Source organism: Nelusetta ayraudi, unplaced genomic scaffold, assembly GCF_046127955.1.
Source record: "Nelusetta ayraudi isolate G7.1 ecotype Tasmania unplaced genomic scaffold, CSIRO-AGI_Nayr_v1 ptg000083l, whole genome shotgun sequence".
Classification (NCBI taxonomy): domain Eukaryota; kingdom Metazoa; phylum Chordata; class Actinopteri; order Tetraodontiformes; family Monacanthidae; genus Nelusetta; species Nelusetta ayraudi.
The window spans coordinates 536,990-557,619 of record NW_027466133.1 but is presented as its reverse complement, the minus strand read 5'-3'; the positions used below and the strand labels follow the sequence as shown (position 1 = coordinate 557,619).

Sequence of the window (20,630 nt, the reverse complement as noted above, 5' to 3'; positions counted from 1 at the left end):
TTAATTTAACATTCATTTATTTGAAGGAGAAAAAAAAAACGACAACGACAACAACAACAAAAAAAAAAAACACTGTTTACATTTCTGCCTGTCCAGTCCGTTAAAAGGAAATGGGGTGCCCCCTGGTGATGGTGGCTGTGGTGGTTTTTTTCCCATGTTCATTTTATACAGGTATGATGCATTTGTGGGGCCGACGACCCCCACCCCCTCCCCTCCCCCATCCACCCAACCAGCCCACTGCAAAGCCAACTATTGTCACCATGTAGCCAGTTCATGATTCCAAATTAAAACCAAGTAAACACACACACACACACACACACACACACACACACACACACACACACACACACACACACACACACACACACACACACACACACACACACACACACACACACACACACACACACACACACGCGACTTGTTTTTTTTTTTCTTTTAAACCAACCAACAAGCCACAAAATGGAGTTGTGTTGTTGAACCCCCCCCATCACCCCACCCCCCCCCGAAGACAAGCAATGGCTGCGCTTCTACAAAACCAGCCGGTTGAGTCTTTAGAAAAAGGTTTTTGCAAAGACGGACGCTCTGCAGTCGGCCAGTCGGCTGCTGGCTGGCATCACTTCCTGTCTTCTACTTATTCTTCTGTTAAACCCGACATGCTTCCCCCAAAACACAAATACAAACTCAAGATACCGCAAATACACATATATACAAATAGAGTGACCCCTGACCCTGAAACACGGGAGGGCAGGGGAAGGGGGGGCGGGGCGGTGTCGGGTGAGAGAGGGGCGGGGGGACTCGACGTTTCATAATGCATTGTTTCTGTATATGCCAAGAATAAAACTTTTCTAAATAAAATACATAGTTATCTGTGGGGGGGGGGTGGATGGGGGGGCTACGAGGACAGCAGATGAACGGGGAGGGAGGGGTCTCGCAGTGACGGCAGGGGGGACAAAGTCTCTGGGTTGAGAAGGGGGCGGGACTTATGAAGAGAGAACGGCGAGGACGAGGGAGGGGCTCGACTGCCTCGCCGCTCCTGGGCCCCGCCCCCCCAGCCAGCAGCGGAGCTCCGCCTCCTTAGATCATTTCATAGCAATAATATTAATAATAGTAATGACCACGACAATGGTAAAAAAAAAAAATATATATAGATATATATATTTATATATAGATGCAAGCCCCTCCCCCGCATCCACGTCTCAGAGAGTCCAGAGCGACGGACGAGGAGGCGACTCGTCCTCCTCTGGAACGGCCAGCAGGGGGGGAGGGTGAGATCTGAGGGAGGAGGAAGGTGGGAGCAGAGAAGAGAAGAAGAGTGGCGGCGGGGGAGGGGAGAGAGGGAGGGAGGTGTGGAACAAAATGGCGTGGGCAGGATGCGCTGACAGGAAGTGGAGGGGAAGCAGAAAGTGAGACGCGGCCGAGCAACAAGAGGAGTCGAGTCCGAGGTGTTTTGCCATCCGCACGCTCGCACGCACGCCGCTGTCCGTCAGTAGGGGGCGTGGTCCGCTTGTGTCAACCAGCCACGGCCTCGCTTGGCCCCGCTTCGCCCCCTCCTTCCCCATCCCCTCTCTCTCTGTGTGCTTCCCTCCAAGTTCAAGGTCGAGGGAGGTCAGTCCTCCCTGCTGCACAGGTCGTCCGTCCCAGGGTGCATCATACCTCCAGGAAGCGAGAGCTGTTGGTCTTGGTGTGGAAAGGCTCGGACCACATGCGCCGCAGGTCGCCCTGCGGAGCGCAGCAGACGGGTGAGGTGAGAGGAGGAGAGAGGATACGCGGCAGCAGAAGACGAGCACAACAAAGTGATGAGGCGACAAAATAAAGGAAGCCTCGACTATCAATAAGCTCACAGCACAATTCACACCGAAAGCATCTGCAGCCATTCGAGTCAGTGAATAAAGACGATGCAACTTCAAGAGGCTGCAGCAGCAGCAGCAGCAGCAGCAGGAAGTGAGCGTCTGTCGTACCTTCAGGTAGGCCATAGTGAGCAGAGGCAGCAGGGTGAAGGGCACCAGGTAGAGCAGAGCCGGCTGAGCAGCGCGATGGATCCTGGAGGCCACGGTGGCAGTCAGCAGACCTGCACACAGCAACACTCCCGTTGATTAGCATTGGCAACAACAAAAAACCCACAGCAAACAGCAAAAGCAGCCTCAGACCCTCCAATCTTACCCACGAAGTATCCGATGAGAGTGCAGTGGAAGTAGGAGACGCGCTGCATGCGTCCCGACACGTTCCCGGGCCCCGGCACCTCGCCGCTGGCCTGCTTCTTGTAGTTGTCGTAGCGCAGGACGAAGCACAGCAGCAGCCCCGGCATCACGATGTCTCCGATTCCCAGCATGGAGAAGTGACTTCCTGTCGAGCTGTGGCGGCGGGAAGGAAAACCAAGACGACGCGCAGCGGTCAAACTTTTTAAATATTTTTCAGCAGTGCAACAGAGAGAGGAATAGGAGGGGGAGAAGGACGAGGAGGAATGGGCGGGGTCACGGCGGTCCTACCTGGGGAAGACCAGCTTGCCGGGCAGCGAGAGGCGGGGAACGTCGCGGCCCATCCCGGGACCCAGGTGCAACTTCCTGGACAGAACGTCGATGGGGTTCTCAGCAGGCTGAGTGGCCACTTTGACCATCACATTGCTGTTGAAGATGTAGGCTGAGAAGAAGACCTGAAGTGGAGGAGAGGAGAGGACTCACTGACTTTTCACAGGAGGGCTTACAAGGGTCTACATTTCACCCAGGAGTCGTTTCACATCATCATCAGAGTGTCCGTGTTTGGATGCGAGTCATCAGACTTTGCGAAACAGGAAGTGGCCTTTGTTCCATCCTGACGTGTGCTGCATTTCATTTCCTCCTCTGCTCCTCGTCTTTTTTCCCTTCTTTTTAACCCTCCCACCTGATGTTTTATTGATGTGGACGGGTTTATTTCAGAGCAGGTGCTGCAGGCCAGTGAATCAAAACGTCTCCTCTTCCTCCTCCTCATATTAACGCCGTCATTCAGCGCGTGCCGGCTGGCCTCGCCGCCCGGGTCACACTAAAGCTGCCAAGGTGCCGCTTGCTTTACGGCTCTCGGCTTTCGGGCGACGCTCCAAAGTAAAGGTGGCGCCAGAGAGACAGCAGGACATAAACAGTGATGTTTGGCAGGAGGAAGAGGAGGACGCGGTTACTGTCCTGTCTTGTCAGAGGGTTTACGAGCCTCATTTCGGGCCGCTAAACTCCCACATGGCATCTCTCAGACACTGAGGGGATTTGGCCAGCAGGGTCACAGTAGTGCAATGGTTCTCAAACTTTCGCTGTCACGCCCCACCTTGGAGAAAGAAAAATTTTCATGCCCCTCCCCAATAAATTTGGGGCTAGAAGCCCCAAATTTGACGTGGCTGTGTCTTGAGGGATCCTGATGAACCTGCAAGTGGTCCCATGTCTCTAGGACAAAGTTGACTTTTGACCCCATAGACCTGCATGGCATTAGGGTTAACGATAAGGCTGGAATTAGGGTTACTGCTGGAATTAGGGTTAGGGTTTCAGGGTTCCTCATGGGCTAGAAGCCCCAAATTTGACGTGGCTGTGTCTTGAGGGATCCCGATGAACCAGCATGTGGTCCCATGTCTCTAGGACAAAGTTGACTTTTGACCCCACAGACTTGCATGGCATTAGGGCAGTGGTTCTCAAACTTTCTCTGTCACGCCCCACCTTGGAGGAAGAAAATCTTTAAATTTTTTCGCTTCACACCACTCAATGAAAACACCTGCAAATCACATTTGTATTTTGTCGAAATTTTAGAAATACTGTAGTGGAAACGTAACTATGTTTGTGTTTTTGTTTTTTCTCTCCCCCCACGCCAGGCTCCCTCTCTCTCAGCAGATGAACCAGACTCACCCAGAAGACGTCGTAGATGAGGAGTCCAGACAGCAGCAGGCACGACACCTTCAGACTGGGCAGCCGCACGAAGGCGATCATGGCGACACACAGGCCCATGGCGAGTGCTGCAGCAGTGGGGGGGGGGGGGGGGGGGGGAGAGAGAGAGAGAGAGCACGTCACGTCACAGCAACTGTACTGAGCTCGGAGTCCAGACAGCAATCAATTCATGAAATAAACAACGATAATAAAGATAACGAAGACAAAACACACACACGCACAGATCAGTGTGCTTTGTTGCAGTCATTTCAGGAGGGTGTCATAACGACAGTGCCCTGCAGGGGCAGTGTAACACTGCTCTTGCCGGTGACAGGACACACCGGTCGAGTTACTGACTATTCAACTGAAGTTGCGTAATCTTTCCTCCGATATAGTAGTTAAAATTACAACAACAAAAATAATCTTTTTTGGTAATTTTAATGTTCCAGATACTTTAAAGACACCATTTGGTGCTTTATTAGTTGTGTTGAAGGAACATGAACAGCCTTTAAATCACAACATCAACCGACTCACCGGTCCCTTTTGTCGTTGGATTTATGAAGCAGCCGATTTGTTTGAGAGCAGCTACGCTCATCAAACTCGTTCGGCTTCGCCCGACACTAAAACAAACAGGCCAAGCCACCGTGGTCACGTGCGGCCCCGCCGGTTTTCTTATCGAGAAGTCATCACTGAATTGTAAAGCGTCAAATCACACCCAGAGGCGGCTCAAAGAGCTCGGCAACAAAAACGAAAGGAGAGACCAAACAGATCCCGTTAATTAATCATCAGCGGTTGAGGACACACTCACACTCGTCCGCTCGGGCAACACTTGAGCTCAGAAAAACAGCGACTGTTGTGGCAAGCTGCTCACTTGAAATGCCACTTTTACAAAACGGCCGACTAATGAGCACATTCCTCCTCTGTTCACACTGCGCACACTTTGATTCAGGGGCCTGGAAACGCGGCAAAGGCGCGATTCAAGCCCGGTTGTCACTCAAGGGAGGATTAAAAAAAAAACAAAAAACAACCCAACGACTTTGGTTAATATTCTCGAATACCAATAATTAGCGTCTGAAATGTAAAGACGGCTCCCTCTGACGTGCTGGGTTCATCTGAAAAAACATTTCTCAAATGTGGGCAGTTTCCCTTTCTCTCTCTCTTTCTTTTTTTTTTTTTTTTTATAAAAAAAAGGATTTAAAAATATATATTTTTATAAATGCAGGACACAATTCAATTACATTAATAGTCAGTAAGTCATAAAACAGCTGTATTTAATGCATTTTTCCAGCGTTTTAAGAATCCTTTCAATGAAGAGTTTTTGCTTCAGTTCATTTTCAATTGACATTTAAAGCACATGTTTTCTATATATCCCATAATCTGTTTTTCCTGTCACATTTTAGAACCCATTGTGGCCCACAAATCAAAAAGTTTGCTCTCCGCTGCTCTGAAAGGTCCCAAAGCTGCACTGGGACTCACCGTCCATGAGGAGCCAGTGTCCCGTCAGCACCCAGATGAGCACCAGCATGACGGAGAGTGAGAAGGACAGCAGCTCGGCCAGGGTGAAGCGCCCGCAGCAGCCAAAGGAAATCCTGGAGAGGGATGGAAAAAATGAAATAAAGGAATGAAAAAAACACAATAACAGTCTTAATCAGAGAGGAAGTGGAGCGCCGACAGCAGTGGCAGGTGATGGGGAAGAGGAATTGCAATAAAAACCTGGCCCCTCTTTAAGTTCATTTTTTTATTTTGGAACCGATCGGTTTTAGTTGCATTTAGTTGCATTTTCGGCCCGGACTGGCAACACTTGGATTCTCATGCTTTCGCCGCCCCTTTCCAATCTACAGCCGTCCCTCCATGTGTTTGAAAAATCTAAGTTAAAAACTGCTTTTCGAGGCTCTGCGGTTCCTGCAGTGACTGGGGAACAAAGAGTTCCGTCAAACAAAGAACTGACAAAAGCAAAATGAAAGAGATAAAATGTTTGGATTCACGTAGAGAAGATGGTCATTTAAATCCCATGTACAAAAACAGGCGTTCATCAGATCATCATCATCATCATCATGAATGAATGAATGGATGAATGAGAGACTGACTTGTTCTGTGGGGAGCAGGGTTTGGTCAGGTACTGGCACATCGGCAGCAGCAGGAACGCAAACGCGATGGTCGCGAGGACTGCGGAGGAGAAGAGAGCAGAGCGGTGAGATCTCCCTGCCCTCCCGGTCCTCTCCACCGGATGGCGCCACCTCATTTGTGCGATTAATCAACAAAAAAAAAAAGACACAGAAAAATGAAAAGAAAACAGGAGTCTCACCTGCAGTGCAGATGGTGAAGACCACCTGGACTGAGTCGAAGAAGAAGAACATGACCAGCAGGGAGACGGAGGCTCCGATGGGGAGGAAGAGGGCCTGCGTGGAGTCTATAGTCTGAATACCTGCAACACAACATGACACAACAACACACATCAGGCGGGGGGGATTGGGGCGGGGGGGGCAAATCCCAGACGGACCCGCACCGCCGCCTCCTCCTCTGCTCCACACTCACTGTTGTTTGTGCTGCCGTTGTTGAAAGCCCCCGGCGCCGTGACGTTGCCGTCTTTGTCCTTCTCCTGGTTCTCGCAGTCCATGTTTAGTGACCTGCAGCAGGGGGGAGACGGGACGCAGCGTCAGCCAGCGGCGGCGGCCAGCAGCACCACACTCTAGCTGCCTCTCCATGACGGTGTTGTGGGTTCACTTAAAGTGAACCCGCAACACCGTCAAGTATACCTCTACATCAATACGGCTGAAAAACCTTTTAGCCATTTTTGAGAGGTTTTTCAAAGTTTTTGGTGTTTCCATGACCAATTTTTTATTGCAATATTTTCAATTCTACGCTAAAGTTAAGTCTAGAGAGAGTTAAAGGCCACTTCTTCATTTATTTGTTGTTTTTGCCGCCACCCACCTGAAGCTGCCGTATACGATGAGAAGGATGGAGATGAGGAAGGTGGACACCTGGCTGGAGTCGACGAGGGAGTATGCCCTGCAGGGGGGGACAGAGAGAGAGAGAGAGAGAGAGAGAGAGAGAGAGAGAGAGAGGGAGAGAGAAAGGCGGACATGAGTGAGGCGACAAAACAAGTGACAAGTGCTGTTTCATTTGTTTTTAATCAGCGAAAGAAACGGTTTGCGGACCAACGACTGTTTCGATCACCACCAGCACACTCCAGCTCCGGCCACGACAAATATAATTAGCACGACAGCAGCAGAAATAGCCACGCACTCCCACATGCACTACTGCGCTTTCGCTGGTTCACTTCCTTTTTCACTCCACTGACTGACTGACTGCAGCGGCTCTCTTCAGCCTCCACAAGAGGCTAGAAAAGACAAAGCGGCCTGACGGTCAGAGTTGTGCCTCGTCACTTCCTGTTTGAACAACAACAAACCTCTCGGTCGTTTCTGTAAGCTGAGAAAAGTTTCGACTCTCTGCAAGGCTCCGTCCAAAGTTCAAAGCAGGTCGTTCAGATGCTGCCGAGGGCCGACGACGGAGCTTCAGTCGTGACGTTTATAAAGACGCTTCTTAAACGTTTAGCTGGTTTTCCATTCATTACAAAAAAAGAAGAAGAAGAAGAAATTGCGCCGTGAGACTCGTCGCCGCGGCTTTGGCCGAAAAGTTTGAAAACGGTGAACTTAAATGTCACCGTCCAGCAGCAAAAACAACACAGAGGCTGGTCAGAGACTCAGAATAGACGGTGTTTGCACAGCTCGCTCTATAATCTTCCCATCCCACTGCGCTGTGGAAACCAGTGGCCAGCCGCAACACTTTCAGTTGGGCTCTGCGGGGGGAAAAAACGAGAGAGAGAGAAAAGTCTGGCCGACGACTAGCTGCGGAAGGTTGAGCGCATGTTACACACGAGGGGTCAGAGAGGGCGGTTTGATTGAGAGGAGGAGGTCATCACCGCTACCGCCAGCGACGCCACAGACACGCACACACAGAAGAATGGAGTGTGTGTTCGCACCTTTACAAAGTGTGAAAGTTTCACACTTTATTCATTCATCGTTGTTCAAGTTGATAGAAAAACCTTTTATTTTGAAAGTGATGTTTGGTGAAAGACCGTTAAGGTTGTCACTTTATCCACAGGGGGATTCATTAGTGTTTGGTTTGTAAGTTTTCACTTTATTCCCAAATAAGGGAACTTCATTTTCAAGTGACGTTTGGTGAAAGTGAGGTTCTCACTTCATTAATTCCAATTCTTTGTTTGGTCAAGAAGACCGCAAATGTTGTCACTTTATTAAACCCAAGGAGGATTTACAATATCTTTCAGTTGCACTTCATTCCAATAGGGAAATTTGTTTGCTATTTTTCTTTTAATAATAAAGACAAAATATTTATTCCATTGTCGTTTGTAGTTTTACAAAAACAAAATTGAAAATGGAGTTTTCAGAGAGAAAAAAAAAAAGAAAAATCTCAGGATTTTATTTTTGTCCACAATCGCCCAGCACTATTAAATAAAATACCAAATACCAAAAATACGTCCTCAAGAAAATCCTTGTCTTATTGGCGCCTGAAACTGCTGTTGTGAGTTTAAGGATGTTTAAAGGCAGCGGAAGCAGCGTGCGTCAACCCTACAGAATGGCCTCCATGTTCACTTAAAGCCACAGAACTTTACAGCTGCTGTGGTTGATAGACGGTGTGAAGGGTTGTAGAGACTCATCATCATCATCATCATCATCATCATCATCATCGTCACGTGTGGGATGAAACCGAGCGCGACGATAATCCAGCAAAAACAACGACGGCGACAAGATCAGAGAAGATTATGAACACACTGGAGCTGCAGCGTCCAACAGGACGAGGGCGAGTCACATAAAGAGATCAAGCAAAGTTACCGCATATTAAAGAGAGTGAAAAACATAGAATGAAAAATAGATTAGAGCTCCTTATGTGAGATCAAACTGACCACGAACCATCTCCACTCACAATCTGCCCATCTGTCCATTTGAAGCTGATTCCCTTCAAATTTTTAAATTTTATCCATTCATTTAATCGCAATTAAATTAACATTTTTTTACACGGGTAGTTAGTATCATTATAACGGTGTAGTGGCAGGAAGGAGCAACTCACCTGTAGCTACTGTGATGGTCATAATATAACCAGAACAAGTTACTTTAACTTTTTTTTTTTTTTTTTTTTTTTAAGTTGAAATGTGACCCATTACAAGTCAACTTCAAGTCAGAGGATAAACGTTAGGGTGACATTGGACGCTCAACATTATATAAGGGTTAAATGTGTTCCTTACAAATTTTTCATTGTGAAATTTAGGTTCTCGGGAAAAATTCTAATTGACGCTTATCAATTAATTGTAAATTGATCAAGAAGGTAAATCGACGAATGGTTAATGAACTAACTGATGATTTGCATCTCTAGGCAGAACATGAGTCTCAGCTCATCTTCGACTTTGTTCCAGGTCCTGGAAGATACGGAGCTCCGTCTGAGGAGCAGCAGCATCGACCCCGGGACGCCTGAGGAGCAACTTCCTGCTCAACCCTGACGCACTGTGAGCATTTCTGCACAAACACTAGTTTAGACGCATAAACACACACAAACACAATCCTTGACCTACATCTGTCTGTCTTCTGTTCCGTTGTGTTTTGTGTTGTTTAGACACATACCGGACCAGAACCAAACAGCAGCTGGAGCTGGTCAAGCCGTCTGGAGTTGTTTCCAGTAGCCCGCCAGCCAGTGCGGCCCCTGGTGTGTTTCTCTCTTACAGTAAATATGTTGGTCCCGATTGGCTCTGCCACCACGGCATCAAGGGGTCACAACACGATATGAAACTGCTTCTCAAACTGTTTTTGCTTTATTTTTAGAGACGTGCTGAGAGAGAAAGGGGAAGTGTGGAAGTTCTGCTGATAACTAAAGGCGGCGTTGGCGGCGGTGGCAGCAGCAGCAGCAGAGACTGTGACTCGGAGCTAATCCACTAGCTTTGCTGCTCGCCAACTAGCCGAGCGCTACACCTGCGCTTAGAAACACAAGAGTCAGCAGCTAAAAACCATCCCAGCGATATCTGCTGAGCTGCTGCACAGGACGGCCTGGTTTTGTGCCGACACGTCATCTTGCTGACACAGATAACGGCCCTTCCGTAAAAAGAGAGAGAAAAACAACAACAAGCAGAGTTCTAAATAATTGTCTGACTACCGAGCAGCCGAGGGGTGATGACGGGTTTCTGGGAGGGTGGAGGGGGGCGGGTGGGTCCGGGCAGTGGTGGGTGGAGGGGCTGGAGACTCACATCATCATAGGCCTGGGCGATATGGCAATTTTTTTTTAGCACGATATGTTTTCTTATATTGCTCGATGCCGATAATTATCACAATATGACTTTTTTTTTTTTTTTTAATCAATAATAGTTTTAATATTAGTATTCTCCATGGACCGCAACGGATTATTTTTATATATTTATTGTTAGAATGTATGACAATACAAACCAAGACCTTTGTATTATTTTTTACATCTTAGATGTGCTGAAATAAAATAACTTAAATGTTGAGGATTATGTGTCTTGTTTTTAACATCTCTCAAACATTTTAGAGGTAGTGTACTGAACGGATTAAATAAAATAAAAACAAAAATAAAAAGAGGTACAGACAGACAGTACAATATTGCACGTCACTGCTCTGGTTATGTTTCTGTACCGTGTCGATTTTTTTCCTTGCACGGGGTAGCTGCTTTAAAGGCTGACTGTATTGTTGTTTGACGAGCAACTGTTTGCTTAGCACTGTCGCTAGCTAGGCTACTGCTAGTGGGAGTATCATGCAGCACACTCCCCCTGGGCCCAGCAGTGCGTTGTTTTTAGCATTACCTGCGGGGAGGCTAGCATGAAAACGTAAACTCTGGCTTTCATACCATTCTTTATCGTGGTAGTTCTTGAGATGTTGAAAGAGGTTCGTGGTGTTTCCCGTTTTGCTTGGGACTGTTCTCTGACATAATTTGCACTTAGTGTTAGCCTGTACTTTGTTGGACCTGAGGTAGCCGAACCAATTCCAAATCACAGAACTGGTATTGCCTTTCTTCGCCACTATTTCATCCTGCTGGACGTTTTCAGATTCCTCCTCACCCTCGGTGTCAGGGGTACAGTTCTCAGGCACATTTTGAACAGTTTCTTTACTTCCCTCGACTTCTGATTGCTCCTCGCTACTCATTTCTACATGTTCCTATAACTAGATTTAGCGGACGGCTGTGTGTGTCTCCCATCTGAGTTGTTGTGAGCGAGAGGAGGCGGGTGGAGGGAAGGAAGCACGCCGTTGTTTCTCTGCTGGGATTGGTTGGATTATTGAAATAACAGCTCATGCATTTATTATCGTTAGCGTGGAGTTTTTAATCGTGAATATATTCGTAATCGTTTTATCGCCCAGGCCTACATCATCATCATTGTCGTCATCATCATCAACTAGTAATGCACTGGTACCACTTTTTTTACACAACGAGTGCGAGTACTTGCATTTTGTCCCTCACTGATACCGATAGCCCTTAATAAGCAAGTACAAGTACTTCTACTACAGACGTTCTGGTGTTTGAACAACATTCCCCAGCATGTTGTTCGAGAACATTGGGCGACTGTCACAAGTTTCACTGCAGTACAAACAAAATTGTCATACAAACACACAGTGTGAAATGACTCAAACGGGTTTTATGTTTCAATTCTTCAAAACAGCCACCTTTTATAGAAAGCATGCTTAGAATTATTAAACGTGCTTTTCTTTGCTGCATAATTACATATATCGCGCTCATGTATTTGATATCTTCAGTATATCTGCAGTATGGCAAGAACTGCACGAGAGGGTGCGTTCAAACTTTTGACTGGCAGTGTATATTTATACATAGGTGCACAAACGGGCATCGGTGTCGTGGCATCGGCAGGTATTTTACGGGCAGAGCACTCAACCACGTTGTCGGGGTAGCGATACCCGACACTGGCATCTGCAGCGGTGCATCCCTGTCACAAACGCGTCACACGACACCCGAGAGGTTCGGCTTATCCGACGTTTAGGATACAAACGTCTTAGCTGAACTCTAAACGGTTGAGCCCCAGCGGAGGGTGAAGCCACCAAGAAAAGTGACCTTGTTCTCCGGCAGGCGGCACACAGACACTAGTGATGTCACCGCCTCCCTGTCAACACAGCAGGCGGCGCCGCCGGCCGCTTTAATCAGCCGCAGGCCTCATTCATATTCTGCCATCGCAGCGCTCCGGCTGAGTTCTGCGAACGGCGGCGGCAAACATGGCTGGGATGCGACGGATGAATGGAACATTTAAAAAAAAAAAAAAAAAACGCGCACACACACACACACACACACACACACACACACACACACACACACACACACACACACACACACACACACACACACACACACACACACACACACACACACACACACACACACAAAAACAAAACACAATCCCGGAACTGTTGAGGGGCTGGACGACGGCCCATCGCACCATAAGACGCCCTTGTTTGCCAGACAGACTGGGTTTATTTTTTCTCTCTCTTGCTCGCTCTCTCCCTCTCCTCCCCTCAGTAATACAATTCTAATAGCGTCGAGGCCGCTCGCATGCATGACTTGACCACTAAAGGGTCAGCAGGCCACAAGAAAGAGCGTCGCTGTGCTGTGCTGAGTGAGTGAGTGAGTGAGTGAGAATCATGATCGGAGGCGGGACCTAAACTTTAGAGGTCAAACTCCTCCCACCAGCTGTCGACAATCACCCACAGCAGCAATCACCGCACCTCCGCTTCTTCTTTCAAGCCTGTGCGAAAAATGCACAATTCCGGGAAAATAAATCCTCCCTTTGTGAGGTCACAAAATGCATTGAAAATTCCACAGGATGCGTGTTTACCTTGCACTCGTTTGGTGCAACAAGGCAGTTTTAGCAGGAGGCTGTAAACAGAGGGCTAAGTCTGCGGTTTTGAAGTTTTTCCCTCTCTTTCAATAACTCAACACAACAACACGGCTCTGAATAACAGCAGCTGCGTGCGTTTCTGGTACAGTTTTTTTTTTCGCAAAATAAAATGGATATTTCTAAAATTTCGACAATGTACAATTGCGACTTGCAGGCGTTTCCAATGAATGGTATGAATCTCGTCCCGCGCCACCCCACCCTGAAGAGGAGCGAGGTACAAAACATTTTGCCATAAATCTGCATTTCGATGTTGTTTGCCGTCAGGAATGGTTGACATTTCCCTCTCCTCCTCCGTCATACAACACAATGCGTCATAGCGCAGCTAGCGTCGCTGATAACAACTGCATGCCACCACAGCAGAGGTTAACAGACCGGTCTTTTAATTGAGCCGTTTCGCATTTACGAAAAGATACATGAATCACATTCTGCAAATAACTGGCATCAGGCAATAAAAAACAAAACAAAACAAGACAAAACAAAACAAAAGAGAAAGCAAGCAACAGCGCGGCGCCGCACCAGTGTTCCACTAATCAAATCTGAACCCAGTGAGAGGCAACGCTTCCTGCAGCAACCTGCCGTTTGGCGAGAAGGCCAGCAAACACGCACGATGGCACCGAGTTTCTTGGAAAGAAGGCAAACCAGTGGATCCTGAAGAGAACACGACCCCCCCCCCCCCCGACCCGGAAGAACAACAAAAAATAAGCTAAGAATGCGAGATAGTCAAATGAAGTGAAATGTTGCACGACAAGGAAGCTCAACTTTCAGACTCGCAGACAGAGATCAGACGTTCACACCAGCCAAACCTGAACGGAGGAGGAAGAGAAAGTGACACCAAAAACACTCTGACCGCTGACAGACAAACGGAGCAACACGACTGCTATTCAACTATTATTCGGGATGTGATGTGACGCTGCGTCACGCTGACAAACACCAAACGTCTCTTTCAGGAAAAATAAAAAAAGTGTATCCTCCTTCTGCAGCCACGGCGACGGAACAGACAGGAAGTAGCAACTCCAGCTGCCAGCAGCCATGTCTGTGTGTGTGTCTGTGTCCATCCAGACAGCAGTTGCCTGATTAGACTGCAAAATATAGATATATGTGAAAACACACTGGTGCTGGGAACAAAACAGCGCTAAGCTGATAACTGGCTGATTCTGTTGGTCTGCACAAGTGTGTGCAGTGTTTGTTTGCATTTTAATTGTTCTAATACAAATTAAAAAGAAAGGGGGGTGGGGGGGAAAGGCTGATCTTGTTTTAATTCACACAAAAATGAGTTTTTCTCTCCTTTCTTTCATCCATCATTCCAGAAACTGCTGCGGGTGAGGAACAAGAGGGGGAACTGTCGCTCTGTGATTATGACTATTCCTTCATATATTTTTTTTCCATTTACTTTCAAGTCTGGCAAAGCATGACTGTTTGAAAAGATCAAGAAGAACTCAGAGTGCAGGAAACAATTAAATGACTCAGGCAATTAAAAAAAACTATTTTTACCTGCCAGCAGTTCTGGATTAACCGCCCTGCCTTCCAGGACTTAAGTCGGCAGGTATGGCAGGCGAGTTCACATACATACACACACTATATATATATACATATACACACACACACACACACATATATATATATATATATACACATATATATATATATATATATATATATATATACATATATATATATATATATACACATATATATATATATATATATATATACATATATATACATATATATACATATATATATATATATACATATATATACATATATATATATATACATATACATATATATACATATACATATACATATACATACATACACACATACATACATACGTATATATACATATACATACATATACGTATATATACATATACATACATATACACACATATATATATACATATACATACATATATATAAAAAGTCCATTTTAATTGTAAATGTCCAAAAAGTGTTTTTTTTTCATGACACTTTTTTTTTTTTTTAACGATATACCTCAATATGAGTACGTCTGAAATACTTTTAGCCATATTTTAAAGGTTTTTCCAAGTCGAGCTGTTTCCGTTGGCAGCTTTTTGTTGCCATATTTAGGTTTTGTGCAATTCTACGGCTCATGGAATTGCGTAAAACCTTTTTAAAATTTTTTTTTTTTTAAAAAGAACGGTTTTATGATGTCAGACGACCTGGAGGCTGCGGCACTCCAGACGCTCGGCACGTTCTACTCACTCAAAGGGTAGTCAACACGTCGTAAATTAGCACAATGGCTTGAACACACAACAATAAAAAAAAAAAAGAAAAAAGGCCAAAGGTTTATTTGCGGGTGAGCTGAGGACACAGACGGACAAAGCGAGAGACAGACAGACGGTCAACCCAGTAGGGTCGGTCACAGTGTCTGGAGGTGAGGAGCAGGTTCCCTCAAACCAGCAACAGGAGCACGACTTCAACCGCTACCAGAAGTTAGCGCCGCCGTCGGACAAGTGAAAGATGACCAGACAGTAGCTGCGTTTCAATTACAGTTTTTTTTTTTTTTTATACAGTGATATTTCTAAAATTTCGACAAAGTACAGTTGCGATTTGGAGGGGTTTCCATTGAATGGTGGGAAGCGCATGAGCCGTAATTCCCGTCAAATCTCGTCCAGCGAGATTTGACGGGAATTACGTTTGCTTTTGTTTGCTGTCGAGAATGGTTGATATGTTTTTCTCTTTGATTACTTGTAAAAAAAAATTTAAAAAAATCCGTCTCCTCCTCCATCCAAACATAACGCGCCATTGTCACTTGAAGTTATGTCACATTCACTGACATGTAAAAATCTTTGCGATATACCTCTACATGGATAGGTCTGAGAAACCAACGCATGAGAGCGTCAAAACATTTTACCCATATTTGAGAGGTTTATTATTATTATTTTTGCACAATACTGGGGGCAATGGAAACGCAGCTAGTTTTGATGTGATGCACTGAAGAAGACTTCCCGGAAGACGGCGATGAAGAACAAGGACAAGTGACCAGCCTCGGCTGGCCTTCCTCCTTCTTGCAAAAGCAAAATCATTTTTTCGACTGCAACATTTTGCCGACTCAGTGGAAGCCGACACCGGAGCTCTTTTTTTCCCCTCCCTTGAGGTTGTAAAAAAAATCTTTATCAATAGCAGCGGAAATGTGTGAAACATGAATTGGGACCGTCTGCGCACTTCAGCCACCAGCAGGTCGAACTCCAGGAATTCCAGGAAGCTGCTGCTCCACTTTTCTCTCGTTCAGATTCTGTGGCAGTGGGGGGAGGGGGGGGGGCCTCAATAAAAATCTACATCACTCCAACAGTTACTGTGGTGTGTGTGTGTGTGTGTGTATGTTTGTGTGCGCAGAAATAAATTTAGCCCGTAATGATAGTGACCCTGTTGCTGGACTTTCCGAGGCAGCAGAGAGCCGGTTCCTGCCGTCATCTGAGAATCGTGAGGCTGTGTGGGACTGTGGCGTCGGAGCGCCGGCTGGAATGTTGTGCGGGGAAAAATTAAATAAACAGAGACGTGTCGCATCTTAGCAGCAAAAAAATTGAACACGTATATTTAAGCAAAATTGCTGGCATCAGCACAGATGAACTCTCCTCTGCGACCGAGTCAGAGTCAAACCATCTCATCAGCTCAGAGTTGACTCTGCAAACAGGTTTCATCCGGTGAGTTCTGCATCAACTGGGTGTTTTCCAGAAAATTGGCAACTTCAATTTATTTTCTTTTTTTGATATTCCAAAGGCTTCATGGAGGCTCGGCCAATGCAGAAGAGTTTATCAAGAGTCAGAGTGTCGCAACACAACATCAGACTGAGGAATCAGGGTGACAATGGCCGCATCTGGTGCATGTTTTCTGCTCTGTCTCTGGCTCACCTCGTGCAAAGAGTGTCGTCGCCTGAGGTGACCCACAACAACTGCAATTACAAAGCCATGACAAAAAACAACAACAGCAGCAGCACTTCCAACCGTCCAAGGTTTTTTTTTTCCACACACCAACTGTTGTCACTGACCCTGGATGACACACAAACACACACACACACACACACACACACACACACACACACACACAGAAGACACCACTTTAAAAAATAAAATCTTGCCGTCCTCCAATTCAACCCCCTGGAATGCCGGCAGATTGGACGTGATTATCCAGATAAGATCCAGATTAGTAGTAACACACACACACACACACACAGAAAGAGAGAGAGACAGGTGTGTGTGTGTGTGTGTGTGTGTGTGTGTGTGTGTGTGTGTGTGTGTGTGTGTGTGTGTGTGTGGTGAGGCCCAGGCTGCCTCCTCTCGGCCTCCAAACACCCAGACGTCGCCCCCACCTGGCCAGGCAGACCAGCCGACTTTAAGGGAGCGTTTTTGTGGGCAGTTAGCGCGACAGCTGGCCACCCCACACCCAGTCCACCAGGGCCCTGCAGCCAACTTCCTGCTGACGTCCAGAAATTGTGCTCACGGTGCACACTTCCGTCCCCCACCACCAGTATTTTTTTCAATGTAGATGTGAACTTGCTGCGTTTTAAATTGATGGTTAAAAAAAAGAAGAAAAGAGAGAGAGTGAGAGAGAGAATGTGGCAAGATATGAGTGAACCGCTTTAAGAACCGCGGCTAACATGGCCGGACCATGTGACGCAGAAATATATAGGTCCAATAAAATTCGCTTTCATTTTTTTCCTCCAGTCTACCAGCTCACATGAACACTTGTGCGCGCCCTTTGAGGTCCCGTCCACACGGGAACGTTTTTTTTTGGTGGAAACGGTAAAGTATTTAACCGTTACGGCGTTTCGTCCACACGGCAACGGCGTTTTGGGTCCGCGAAACGGTATTTTTTGAAAACGCTGTGTTTAGTGTGTAGCGGAAATGCCCTCTTTCTAAATCGTGGGTCCGGTGGCTGTGTCAGCGTCTGTGAACAGCGCCACCTTTCAGTGTGGCATACGCATTACATCGTTTTCACCCACCATTCCGTTTCTATCTGTCAGCGTGTGGACGCAACTTTTTTCGACCCCGGGAAAGAAAAAAAACGGCAATGTTCCCGTGTGGACAGGGCCTGAGACTTGACAACACTCAACATGGCAGGGAAAGAAAAAAAAAACAAAACAACCAACAACCCTGGTGCCCCTTTATGCCGTGGTGAAATTTCAAGCTTGCAGGTTTTTTCTCAGCCACAACCTTTAGCCAGTCAGTGAACTGTCACAGTAGCATCATTTAATAAAGACCCAAGGGGGAAAAAACAAATTCTTGTGGGATCAAATTAAAAGCTAAGGGATGGATACCACTATGGTTGTATTATTGCTTTTATTTATTTATTTTTTAATTACAGCCACCATTATAGGGTTTAAACAGTTGCATTGGTCATTTAACAGACCAACAAACAAGCCATGATCACCACTGCAGAGTTGGCACTGAAGTTCAGGGGCCGGAATTTGGTGGCTCCCCCGAAACCCCCTAAACCACATACATATTACTGAGTTTGGTGAATCACTCGCAATTAAGTGTGTCAACACAACCACTGACACCAAGTGAAAACATCCGAAGCAATTTCACAGCTTAGAAAAAAATTCTCAACGAAAAACAAAAACAAAACACACGCAAAACAAAAAAAGAAAAGAAAGAAAGAAATGCCACTGCAGTGGGAGTACTGATATCAGAATACACCATTTGTGCAGAGCTGCCATGTTATGAGCCCAGTGTGGCCAAAGCCTGGCCACGACCAAATCGACACAATACAACAGAGCAGTGTTGTACCAGGAATGAAAATCGCAAAAAACGGCACAAAAACATACTTGGGGCCAAACAAGCGTCATGTTGCCTGCATTACTCGCGTAGGCCCAGACAGCAGTCACATCGTCTTCATTGAGAGCATCACCGCCGCTGAGGCTTCCTCAAACACACACATCAGCAGTTCGCGTTCAAGTGTCGTTCGATTTTTTTTTTATTTTTTTTATTTTTTTTTTCCGACGACGCAACATCCTCGGCGAACACAATCCCCCTGATCCGTGGCGGTCTGTCGTGTGTCACGGTGCCAATCGCATCCCGATGCTGGCATTTCTTTTTCTTTTTTTTTTTTCCTGGGATGGTGGTGGTGTCGGGGAGTGTGTGTGTGGGGGGGTGACATGATTGCGATGCCAGTTAGCAAGCTAGCCTAGCATCTACTGCAGAACCTTTGTTATTGTGTGACGGGTGAAGGAGGTTGTGGTGGTGGAGGTGGTGGTGGTGCGGAGGCTCGACGACTAATGCGAGCAATACGGCCCCCTAGCACCTAACTTGACACAGCCACGGTCCACCGCCGTACTTGGCACTCTGGCTGTATGTCGGGGCTGTACATAATGTGAAAAAAAAGAACCAATTCACATAAGCAGGGCGAGCGGAGGTAATAATGGCGACAAGGCATCCAGCGACTCGCTAGCCAAACGCCAGTGCGTTTAGCAAAAGCCGCTGCTCCATCTCGTTTCAGCGCTCCAAATGTGCATACGACTTTCCATCTTTGGTTTTGATTTCAACACCACAACACCCCAAAATAAAGAGAAAGCCGAGTTAAAAAAGAACTGACAACGTCTACTGGAATTACACAAACCTCCTAGCAGCGTTAGCACAGAATCAGCTGGTGGGGCTGATTAGCCGCTAGTTAGCCGCTAGCTACATCTTAGCTGCAGGAAAAAATAGATTTGCACGATTAAAATCTATCTCCGAATGAGATGTTGGGAGGCAAATGGAATCGAATGCCTGACAAATCAGTGGGGGAACAATTCATTGCAATGGGGGGGACCTGGTCGTTCAGCGTTTGCCAGTATCAGCGGCTAACCAGCCGTAGAAGCCAGCTAAGCGCTTCGTCTACTAATCGGTAGCCAGATTGGCTGTACGCACTCACCAAGACGAGTAGCCCTGCTCCGCCATATCGCCGAAAACGGTGGGCTCCGCGGCTGTGGCCAACGCAGAATCGGTCGCCCGGTGGCAACCTCGTAGAGGCTTCTCTGCTCGCCGTTTACACTCCGACGTCCTAGGAGCTACTTTTCGGTGACAACATGATGATACATCCCGGCGGCGGCAGCTAGTCACCACTAGCTGATTTTCTTGCGTTGGGAACGGCAGGAGCGCTGCCCTCGCTACCGTGAGCCTTGGACAAAGGCAAAAGCACAGCGAGGAGGATAAAAAAAACAAAAAACAAAATAAAACAAAAAACGCCGGCGTTATTTGTGTTGCTGTCGTCGTCGTCGTCGTCTTTATTGCTAATGTCCAGCCGTCACTCCCAACCGAGGAGGCTCGGTCTTGAACGATGGAACGCCCGCTGAGGATCCATATCCAGCGCGATGCCTGCTGGTGGCCCGGACAGATTCGGCTATAGAGATTCTCAGAGCACGTGACCAACACGTAAAATTTGTCATCAAGGCACAGTGGCACACTTCATCGTTTTGTCTTTAGGACAAAACAACACCGGCTAATCAACATGTGACACAATTAAAACATATCACTGGCTCGCAGCCAGTACGCAGTTGTTGTGGATAGGTTGCGCAATATTATTACCTGCAACTACGCAGATTACGGTTTTTGAGTTTGAGTCTGTATCGAAAATAAACGTACGTCCACGACAACTCACAAATACAGGACGCGCATCATTTAATTGTCAAATACGGGACACTTCTGCGTTTTAAGGGACGGTTGGCAACTGTAATGCTGTGTGAAAGCACGTCTTTCTTTCCAACTCAAGTCATACGAGTTATTTCCACAGTGTTTACAACTTGCCCCTGTGAAAAGCTTTCAACACACGAGCGAGCATGTGGTGAAATGGCGCCTGCCTATTGCTGCTATCCATGCCGTTCGTCA

General features: G+C 46.8%; 1 protein-coding gene across 1 annotated transcript; it reads right to left on the bottom strand.

Moving 5' to 3' along the window:
- Positions 1 to 20,140, bottom strand: sppl3 (signal peptide peptidase 3). The gene is made up of 11 exons (XM_076044949.1): positions 19,678 to 20,140; positions 6,810 to 6,887; positions 6,414 to 6,505; positions 6,184 to 6,303; positions 5,966 to 6,044; positions 5,355 to 5,467; positions 3,861 to 3,967; positions 2,490 to 2,653; positions 2,164 to 2,354; positions 1,962 to 2,071; positions 1 to 1,722 (listed from the first exon to the last, which is right to left on the bottom strand). The coding sequence occupies exons 1-11, from the start codon at positions 19,701 to 19,703 to the stop codon at positions 1,651 to 1,653; spliced, it is 1,152 nt and encodes a 383-aa protein (XP_075901064.1). The 5' UTR covers positions 19,704 to 20,140; the 3' UTR covers positions 1 to 1,650.
- Positions 20,141 to 20,630: the final 490 nt, after the last annotated feature.